This window comes from Orycteropus afer, unplaced genomic scaffold (genome assembly GCF_000298275.1).
Source record: "Orycteropus afer afer isolate SDZICR_OR568_19922 unplaced genomic scaffold, OryAfe1.0 scaffold00079, whole genome shotgun sequence".
In the NCBI taxonomy this organism is placed as follows: Eukaryota; Metazoa; Chordata; class Mammalia; order Tubulidentata; family Orycteropodidae; genus Orycteropus; species Orycteropus afer.
Window position 1 is genome coordinate 6,182,101 of NW_006921666.1, and position 11,158 is coordinate 6,193,258.

Sequence of the window (11,158 nt, forward strand, 5' to 3'; positions counted from 1 at the left end):
AAGTTGAACTTGCATATGAGCAGTTGATGGTTTGTTCCACAATCAGCTCCTGGCCTTGTTTTGGCTGAAGATATTGAGCTTCTCCATCACCTCTTGCCACATATGTAGTCAGTCTGATTCCTGCGTACTTCATCTGGCGAAGTCTGCATGTATAGCTGCTGTTTGCGTTGTTATCTGCAATGAATAAATCGTTGGTCTTGCAAAATTCTATCACACAATGTCCAGCTTCGTGATATTTCTATCACCAAGGCCCTATTTTCCATCTACCAGTGATTCTTCATTTCCAACTTTTGCATTCCAATCACCAGGGATAATCAGCACATCTTGATTGCATGTTCGGTCAATTTCAGACTGCAGAAATTGGTAAAAATCTTCAATTTCCTCATCTTTGGCTCTGGTGGGTAGTGTGTAAATTTGAATAATAATAGTATTAACTGGCCTTCCTTGTAGGCATATGGATATTATCCTATCACTGACAGCATTGTACTTCAGGGCAGATCTTGAAACATCCTTTGTGTTGATGAATGCCACTCCATTCCTCTTCAATTTGTCATTCCCAGCATAGTAGATCATATGCTTATCTAATTTAAAATGACCAAAACCAGTCCATTTTAGCTCACTAATGCCTAGGATATCAATCTTTATGCATTCCGTTTCATTTTTGACAACTCCCAATTTTTCTAGATTCATACTCATACATCCCATGTTCCAATTATTAATGGATGTTTGTAGCTGTTTCTCCTCAGTTTCAGTCATGCCACGTCAGCAAATGGAGGTCCTGAAAGCTTTACTTTATCCATATCAGTAAGGTCAGTTCTACTATGATGAGGCAGCTCTTTCCCAGTCGTATTTTGAGTGCCTTACGATCTAAGGGGCTCATCTTCTGGCACTGTATCAGACAATGTTTCAGGGCTATTCATAAAATTGTCCAGTAATGTATCAGACAGTGTTTCTCTGCTATTCATAAGGTTTCCCCTGGCCAATTCTTTGAGAAGTGGACAGACTTCTTCCAAGTCTGTCTCAGTCTGGAAGCTCTGCTGAAACCTGTCCACCATGTGCAACCCTGCTGGTATTTGACACACCAGTGGCACAGCCTCCAGCCTCACAGCAACACACAAGCTACCACAGTACAACAAACTAACAGACAAGTTCTTCTCCCTTAGCTGTTCCAAATCTATCTGCCCTCCCCTTACCTGGATCCAGCTGTCGACCCTGGCTTCCTGCTTCCTGCCTTAGGTGGGTGCTCTCTCCCTCTCCCTCCCCTTACCTGGATCTGGCCATCATCGGCCCTGGCTTCCCACTTCCTGCCTCGGGTGGGGGCTCTCCCTCCCCTCACCTGGATCCAGCCATCATTGGCCCTGGCTTCCCACCTTGGGTGGGGGCTCTCCCTCCCCTTACCTGGATCCGGCCATCATTGGCCCTGGCTTCCCACTTCCTGCCTTGGGTGGGGGCTGACTATATAAGACTAATCAGAAAAAAAACCTTATAGTAGCAAACCAACTTAGAATTCATTTGTTCATTCATTCAACACTTCTGTACTATTCAACACTTCTGTCTATGATGTGATAGGGTGCCATGTTAAGCCTTGGAGATAAAACAGTGACAAGACAGGAAATTAACTGGGTTTACAACATCCTCAAAATGTCTATTTTGGACCTCAACCTATGATAAGGAAAAATCTAGCAATCAATTATCAATTTTTTCAAAATATCTCTAGTGGGACTCTGCACAGCATTTCTGCCTGTTCCTTTTGATGACAGTATCCCAATTTTCCCACTTTTCTTTGGGGAACACCTTACTCTTTGGTTTTGAAGGAAGTTCTAGTAACTCACCTTTCCCCTTCCCAAAGGAGTAGATACATGACCCAAGCTAGGCCAATCATTCTACCTCCAGAATTATTCTTGAACACAGAAAGGCACAAGGACAATGAATGGAGTTGATCGCTTCCATGGCAGTTCCTTGAGGAGATGATTCTGATGATTCCTGCTCCTCCATGTCTGGGGCTGTCCTGATCTTTCTCCTTCCAATGGCCTGCCTTTCTGCTATTTCTTTGATTCTGTTAGCCACCAGGTCCACATCCTCCCAACAAACCCCTTTTGGCTTAGGTTTACCAGAATCCATTTCTGTTGCTTGCAATTAAAGAACACTTTTTTGGGGGGGCGGGGGGGGGGGACCTGTGGAAACATTTTTCACATATTGCTAGGACAAACTAGTAAAGTCATTCAGAAATTCAATCCAAGTTCTCATCATCTTTAAGCATTGGTCCCAGGTACTTTCTAGAGCTGGTCTGGTTAATTTGTAAAGTCAGTTAGGTGGCTAGGATTTCAGCTTCATGAAATCCATGAGTGTAACTGTTACAAAAGCTGCAACAATGGACTCAAACATGAAGATGGCCCAGGAACGGACAATGTTTCATTCTGCTATACCAAAGGTCACCATGAGCTGGAGCCAACCCAAGGCAACCAACAACAAAGAGAAGTGAAAACGAGCTTACTTCATGAAATCCATGGGCTGTCAGAATGCTGCGCACCAGGCGACTGTCCGTTCGTATAATCTTGTAAGATAAATGATAGCGTTCTAAAGAAAAAGACAGGATTAAGTTCACCAACCAGAAAGTTAACTGTAGGGACAGAAATAAACAGCAGGGTGGTGGTTTGCTTAATTATGCCAAATAACACCACACTGCTACATTTATCTCAGAAGGAAGGTTGGGCAATCTATTTCCATAGTGATAACGGTCCACTCGGAAACCCAAGGAGGGGTCACTATGAGTGGGATCCGACTCCACAGCAGCAAGAGTTTGGTTTCTTTCGTCGTTACACTTAATGTTACTGTATAGGGTAAGGATTACTCTGGACCAAGGGTCTTAACCTGAGACTCTTCTAGGGCCAGTAAACATGGATAAGGGAAAAAGTTACATCTTTTATTGTAATTGGTTTTGAGTTGAAATTTAACATTACCTTCAGTTATGCATGTAGGTAACAAAGCAGAGCAGTATTAGCAGTATGTGTGACTATCATCAATTGATGAGAGGTATTGCAGTATTACTCTACAGCTGTTTCAGTTATCTCAAAATATCACTTATTCTTACAGTATTTAAAAATTATTATAGATCTTGCTGTTTAATGCATTAATAAAAAAGTACATGCATCACAATTAAATAACTATTTTTATACCTGTAGTTCAATACAGTGGGTTTCTTTTGTAATCATACATATTTCTTTATACGCTTAAAAACACTATTCTGAGATGAGTTCCACAGCTTTCTGCAGACTGATCCACTATACCAAAAAGGTCAAGAACCCCTGGCTCTAAACAGTCCTCTGTGCCCAGTATTTGGTTACCAGTAGATCATAAACCAGAAATTATAAACTGGGAACCCAAGAGCCAAACCCAGCCTGTATACCTGGTTTGTTCAACACCCGTGGATTTTAAAAATAAGATTGAATTGGTTGCTAAACTTTAGGAATGGGAAAATTTCATATAAAAATCTAGGTGTCTGGCTTCTCTTTAGAACCCTGGCAACCCCAGGCTCTCTCTCCTACGACAAGAGTCAACTGGAGAACAACATAGGCTCCCTCAGGACAGGTCTGCTTTCCAACTCAGCACAGTCCCTGCCTGGTCTGCTTCACTTGTTCACATTTCCTGCCAGGCCCCTTATGTAAGCAGCTATGTTTGTGACTCCTGAGACAAAAGTCTGCAATCACATTAAGATTTCTATTTATAGTAAAATGTAAGCCTGAATTATATATAGTGGAAACCTGTCAGAGAAGGAAGACTCACATACTTAGAAAAGTGGTAAGGTGCACACTGACAAAGGCAGAAAAGTCGTGAGAGCCAGAAAAATAAGGCAGCTTCTTCAAGTTCTGCTCTCATAGGTTTCACCGTATATCTGATGATGAACATTGACTTGAAGGGGCCCTGGCTGTGCAGTAATTACAGTGTGTAGCTGTTAACTGAACCACCAGTTGCTCTGAAGGAAAAAGATGTGGCAGTCTGCTTCAGTAAAGATATACAGTCTTGGAACTCTATAAGGCAGTTCTACTCTGTCCAATAGGGTTCACTATGAGTCAGAAGCAACTCATAGCAACAGGCAACATTTACTCTGGACCACGAAAATCCAATCTCTTCCTATGTGTTAGTATTTAAAAGAGTAAGCTAAGAATGCTATAGAACAGTGTTTTAAAACGACTGCATATTGATGGAAGTTGTTAACGGTGGTGAATGTCTTAGTGTGCATGCATTCACCACAATAAAAAAAATAACATTGAAAAACTGCTGAATGAGTATAATACAGAAATTTATGGACAGGTCCTAGAATAATATGCAGTCTCTACAGTCAAAGGCAAGCATTTCTTTATGAATTCATATGAAAACTTTCATACATCCCTGCTGCTACTTGCCCCACACTGGCAGGCATGCCAACACAAAGCAGAGACACCGGAGGAGTTGAACTGAAAAGGCCAGAATACTCCATACTTTGCGGTAGACTTTTAAAGCCCAATTATAGGATTTTCCCAATGACCAATCATTATTATGCCGCCTTTGGAATACTGTTAAAGGAGAAAGGGCAGAGTCATATGGATTAACCCAAGCTCAGAGTATAATGTAAGAAGCAGCCCAGTGCACTGCTTAAGAGTATGTGTTCTGCTCTTGGAGAAATGGCTGATTGCAAGTTGAGGGTGGAAAGTACAAGATGAGCCTGGACTATGTTGCTGTGTCAAAAAAGGAGGAGGTGCCCCTCAGCCTATAAGACTATGAGACTAGAAGAACTTGATGGTGCCTGGCTACCACTGTCAACCGTTCGGAGGGGGATCAATATAGGAGAACACAGATAGAGAGGGAGAACAATGTGGAACAAAACTCAAAATCATTTGGGAAAAAAAAGGGGGGGGGGGACCAGGTTTGCTGGTCTGAGCGAGCCTCATGGAACCCTTGAGACTATGGCTCCTAGCTGCCATTTAGGTCTGGAGTTGAACCCACACCTGTGGCTTTCAGCCAAACAAGAGAGAGGCAAATGAGGTGAACATGTACACTAAGTACATATACTCCTTGGAGAGAACAATCATGGGAGAATAGAAGGGCTGTGTGTGCACAGGGGGCAGAAATGCATGGAGGGAAGGACACAGGGAAGAGGTAACTATGGTGAGGAAGTAGGATGGGAGCTGTTGCATTGGGGTAAATTGTAGTCAATGTCACGAGACAAAGTGTATGTGAACTGCTGTATGGAAAGTGAATTTGCTCTGTAAACTTTCACCCAAATTACAATTAAAAAAAAAAAAGAGGAGGAAGTGCTCAAAAATTTGTGATTGGGGACATGTCACAAGGAATATGAAGGGGCTCCTAATGGCCTAATTTGAGACTATTTGAAAATAAAAATTAGTAATGTCAGAGATGGATTATACCACATTTATAAAAAAGAAAATAACTCACGGATCTACACCACAAAAGAGGTAAGAAGATGTGTTGGTTTGCTATTACTGCTATAAAACATTACTACATGCTTAGCAACTTAAGAAGCCCAGGTGGCACAGTGGTTAAGCACTCTGCTGTTAACAGAAATGTCAGTGGTTCAAAGCAAAGAGTCAGTTCTGACTATCTGGCTGCTAAGCAAAAGATCAGTAGTTTGAATCCACCAGCCACTCCATGGAAGTAAGATGAAGTCTGCTTCTGTAAAGATTTACAGCCTTGTAAAACAGGTGTTGCTACGAGTTGGAATCAATCAATGGCAATGAGTTTGCTTTTTTTTTTTTTTTTTTTGAGTGAGGACAGAGTAGAATCTCCCCATAGGGTCTCCAAGGCTATAACCCTTACAGAAGCTGAGTGTCACATCTTTCTCCCACAAAGCAACTGGTGGGTTAGAACTGCCAACCTTTGGGTTAGCAAGCCAAGCACTTAACCACTGTGCCACTAGAGCTCCTTGGAAATCTGCATGTTGTTCTTAGGCACCTTCAAGTCTGCTCTGACTCACAGTGACCCTATGTACAAAAGAATGAAAACACTGCCTAGTCTTGCACCATCCTTAAAATTGTTGCTATGTTTGAGCCCATTGTTGCAGCCATTGTGTTAGTCCATCTCGTTAAAGGTATTCCTCTCCTTGGCTAACCCTCCACTTTACCAAGTATGATGTCCTTCTTCAGGGACTAGTCCCTCCCAGTAATATGTTCAAAGTACATCATATGAAGTCTCGCTATCTTGCTTCTGAAGAGCACTGTGGCTATATTTCCTTGAAAACAGACTTGTTTTCTTCTGGAAGTCCATGGCATATTCAATATTCTTTGCCAACACCATAATTCCAAAGCATCATTTTTTGTCCAGCTTTCATATGCGTATGAGGCAACTGGAAATACCACAGCTTGGGTCAGGAGCATCTTAGTCCCCAAAGTGCCATCTTTGCTCTTTAACACTTTAAAGAGGGCTTTTGCAGCAGATATGCCCAATGTGATACGTCATTTGATTTCTTGACTGCTGCTTCCATGGCCATTGATTGTGGATCCAAGTAAAATGAAATCCTTGACAACTACAATCTTTTTTTTTTTTTTTTACTTTAGAACAGGAAATTTTATTTTTTTACTTCATGGATGTTACAAATGCAAACTGTAACACTGAAAGAAAATACAGAAGAATTTAAGAAGAAAATTTTGTAAAAGAAAGCAATCTAATTCACAATTTGGATACAAAAACTCAATAGGTTGAGCTATCCTACTGAATTTATTATTTAAATAAAAGTATCAACTACCAAAATCACTACTAATGCCACATCATTGGTTGGGAACGGAATTTGTTATTTTAAGTTCTAGATTTAATTTAAATTCATTTCTTGTTTTTCCAACTCTTGTGACCGTAATTAAACTATGAATTCCACATATCAGTTTCAACTTGTAGTCAATTGTTCTCAGTTCAAAGCAGAAGAGTTTAAGCTTATCTCCTTCCTTACATTTGATGTTATGCCATTTTCCATTCCCCACTACTTCCATCTTTCCTGTATCATCTTGTATTTCATAGATTGTGTTCTTTATGTTCACTTTTTTCTTATTTAACCTAAACAGCCCATACACTAATGTTCCTGATGCTTGCTTTTGAAGATTATCAATCTGGGGAGTTTCTTTTGCTCTTTTGATGATTCTTGTTGGGACCTCAAATTTTTGATCAGGACCAACTTCAGATACAGATGATACTTCATTTATCTCCAGTAATCCTTTGCATTCAAAATAATCTGTTATGGCAATGAAATTTCTAGGGGTGAACTTCTCCTTCAGATTGGTATTAAAAACCTTCACTTGGAAGAATTTATTCTCTGTAACCACCATAGCATGAAACATCATGTTTTTATCCTTTTCTGTAGACTCATATTTAAATGGCTCTGTTGCTTTCAGTACCATCACTATCAATGGGCCCTTTTCAAGAACATGTTTTTTTGGCAGATGCTTGACGTTGGGCCTGCTGTTCCTGATTCTGCACTGCTGGGGATGTGCACCTCTTTCACTCCCCGCCTCATTTAAGGAAGTGGAGGAGCGAGTTGGTGATGAGAGTTGGGGAAGTTGGGGGTGATCCGTAGCTGCAGATGTGCTGGCTCCTGAGGGACAGGGAGGCTGACTCTCCTCCTCAGAAATTTTCTTCTTTTTGGTTATAGCATCCTGCTTGACTGTGTTTGTTCTTTTCTGACCTTCCTTTTTGGTCGTTACAGGTGTTGCAGGACCTGCTTTACTTTGCTTGTTCCTTTTCATTGGAGTTTTCTTTCCTTCAGTTTGTTTTGCAAGGAGCTGCGGTCTGGCAGCGATCCTGAGAGATCCTGATGGCACAGACAGCTTGGAGATTCCCGAAAGCTGGTAGGACCCAAGAATCAACCTAAAAATCAGCCCGCTAGCCAGGGACTGCTCCGGTGGTTGGGGAACAAATGGAGAAGGTGAAGAGAAAGGCAGGCTGAGCTGTGGACTTTTGCTGGTCTGGACGGCGCCGCCATTTTGAAGGTCCAACAACTACAATCTTTTCTCTATCATACTGTTGCTTATTGGTCTTTATGTTGAGGTGTAATCCCTATTGAAGGCTATAATCGTTGATCTTCATCAGTAAGTGCTTCAAGTCCTCTTCACTTTCAGCAAGCAAAGTTGTGTCATCTGCATATGGCAGGTTGTTAATGAGTCTTCATTCCTGATGTCATGTTCTTCTTCACATAATCCAGCTTCTTGCATTATTTGCTATCTCATGCTGGGTTCCCCAGAGAAGCAAAACCAATGAAATTTATATATACAATGTTGTTGTTGTTCTTATGTGCCATCGAGTCAGACCCCCTCCTTGGGTTGCTGAGGCAGTATCACTACAGAAGTAGAATGCCCCATCTTCCTTCCGAGGAGTGGCTGGTGGGTTTGAACCGCCAGCCTTCTGGTTAGCAGTCAAATGCCTTACGCACTATGCTACCAGAGCTCCTATATATACAATAGAGAGAGAAATTTATATATACAATAGAGAGAGAAATTTATCTCATGGAGACGGCTCACACAGTTGTAGAGGCTGGCAAGTCTCAAGTCCATGGATCAAACGTCAAACTGGAGGCTTCTCCTGACTCACAAAACTTCCGGGGCTGATGAACAAGATTGGCAGCAGTACAGCAGGCTGCTGGCTGCTGGAGCTGCTGAATCCTAGATCAGCAGGTAAAATGGCAGACTGCTGGCTCACAGGCTGTGAAGGCAGCAATCTCAAGATCCACAGGCAACACTGCAGCTCACCGCAGTTCAATGATAGGAACTGGAAAAGATGATGGATCAAATGCAGAATCCAAAAGGAGCAAAAAGCCAGAGACTTTTCCCAAAATGTTACCATGTACATTGGAAGCAGGCCTTACCATAAAGGCAATTCCCCTTCAACTGAATAATTACTCATAGCAGATTCTACCATGGAGATGATTACACCACATAGGTCTCATCATGGGGAATAACTATACCACAACTGCCAAGCCACTGAAAATCATGGCCAAGCCAAGTAGAGACACATCGCAACTACCACATCTGCTTAGCATACAGATTGAATAAGTATAGTAAAAAGATATAACCCTGACTCACACTTTTCCTGATTGGAAGCCATCAGTATCCCCTTGTTCTGTCTGAAACTGCCTCTTGGTCTATGTACGTGTTCCACATGAGCATAATTAAGGGTCTGGAATTCTTCACAATATTATCCATAACTAATTATGATCCACAGTCAGTCAATAAAACACAAGTAAACATCTTTCCGGTATGCTTTGCTTTCAGCCAACATCTATCTAACATCAGTAACAATCTCTCTCCTTCCACGCTCTCTTCTGAATTCAGCTTGAATTTCTGGCAGTTCCCTGTCTATGTACTGATGCAACTGCTTTTGCATTATCTTCAGCAAAATTTTATTTGCATGTGTTATTAATTATATTGTTCAATAACTTCCGCATTCTGTTGGATCATCTTTCTCTGGAATGGGCATGAATATGGATCTTTTCCAGTTGGTCGGCCAGGTCATTGTCTAACTGGCATTTTGTCAATTCCTAGAGCCTTGTTTTTATCTATGCCTAAAACAGACTAGTAATAAGGATATGGTAGTCTAGTTCTGAAAAAATTGGCCACTGATAGCCATACAAATAGCAGGGTAACACTCATACAGTGCTAGAAGACAAGCCCCTCAGGTTGGAAGGCACTCAAAATATGACTGGGGAACAGTGGCTTCCTCAAAGTGAATCAACCTTAATGATGTTCACTTACTGATGTTGCACAACTCGAACTGAGAGAAACAGCTGCAAACATCCATTAATAATCAGAACACAGAATGTAAAACCTATGAATTTAGAAAAAGTGCAAATCTGCATACCCTAACCCACTGCTATTGAGTCGATTCTGATTCACAGTGACCCTTTAGAACAGAGTAGAACCATCCCACAGAATTTCCAAGGCTGTATATCTTTATGGAAGGAGACTGCCTAATCTTTCTCCCATAGAGCAGTTGGTAGGTTCGAACCATCAACCTTTTGGTTAGCAGCCAAATGCTTTAACCATACCACCACCAGAGCTCCTGCATAAACTAAAACCTAAACTCACTGCCATCAAGTCGGATCTGACTTATAGCGACCCCTCCTTGGGTTTCAAGGCAGTATCACTACGGAAGTAGACTGCCCAACCTTCCTTGCGAGGAATGGCTAGGTTTGAACCTCCAGCCTTCTGGTTAGCAGTCAAGTGCCTTAGGCACTATGCTACCAGAGCTCCCTAGAGCTCCTGCATGTTGTTGTTGTGCTGTTATGTGCCGTTGAGTTGAACCCAACTCATAGCAACCCATTCTTGGGTTTCCGAGGCAGTATCACTATGGAAGTAGATTGCCCCATCTTTCTTCCAAGGAGTGGGGACTACATATTAGATTCTACTCTTTTATCAATGACAGATTTCCTAAGTGTGATCAGAGAATGTCCTTGTGTTCTTACAAAATACCTACTGAATCAAGTAATTAGGGGTGAAATATTTTAACTAATTCTGAAATAGTTCAGAGCAAGAAAGAGAAGCAAATATAGCAAAATTTAATAATTGGTAAATCCAGGGGAAGAGTGCACATGTGGTTATTGTACTATTGTTGCAACTTGTCTAAAGTTTTAAAAATTCCTTAATAAAATGTTTAGAAAAATGAAGAAAATCAGATCTTTCCATTATGATAACTGTGATCATTAACCTCTCCATTCTTGCATATGCAAAAGTCAAAGCATCATCAACTATGCTGTTACATCTAGAGAAAATGACTGCCAAATTCTGTGCTGGAGGAAATAATGAAAAAAGAATATGGTTCCAGAGCTGGATTGCCAGGATAAAAATCTTGGCTCTACCACTGCCAGACTCTAGTCTTGAATAAATTATTTAATTTCTCTATGCTCAGTTTCCCCATCTGCAAAATAAAATTATTCAAGTCAATGCAATCCGAATCCAGATCCCAACAACTTTCTTTAAAGATATATGGGAAAACCAACGTTCTGGTTACCTAGTGCCGCTCTGACAAGAATATAGCACAAATGGGATGGTCTTAACAAACAGGAGTTTATTCCTACCATTTGGAGGCTTTAAGTCCAAGTTCAAACTGCCAGGCTCTAGGGGCTGAGTGAAAGCCCCTCAACCTTGGGGTCCAGCTCTGCCTCCTGCTCCCGGCCAACTGGAGC

At 41.4% G+C, this 11,158-nt stretch overlaps 1 protein-coding gene across 1 annotated transcript in view; it reads right to left on the minus strand.

The window, feature by feature from the left end:
* The window catches only part of TTLL5 (tubulin tyrosine ligase like 5), a 305,298-nt gene that overhangs the window by 267,305 nt on the left and 26,835 nt on the right, over positions 1-11,158 (minus strand). Inside the window, exon 3 of the mRNA XM_042781014.1 lies at positions 2,495-2,577. Coding sequence (XP_042636948.1) covers positions 2,495-2,577 — 83 coding nt within the window. The remainder of the gene's footprint in view (positions 1-2,494; positions 2,578-11,158) is intronic.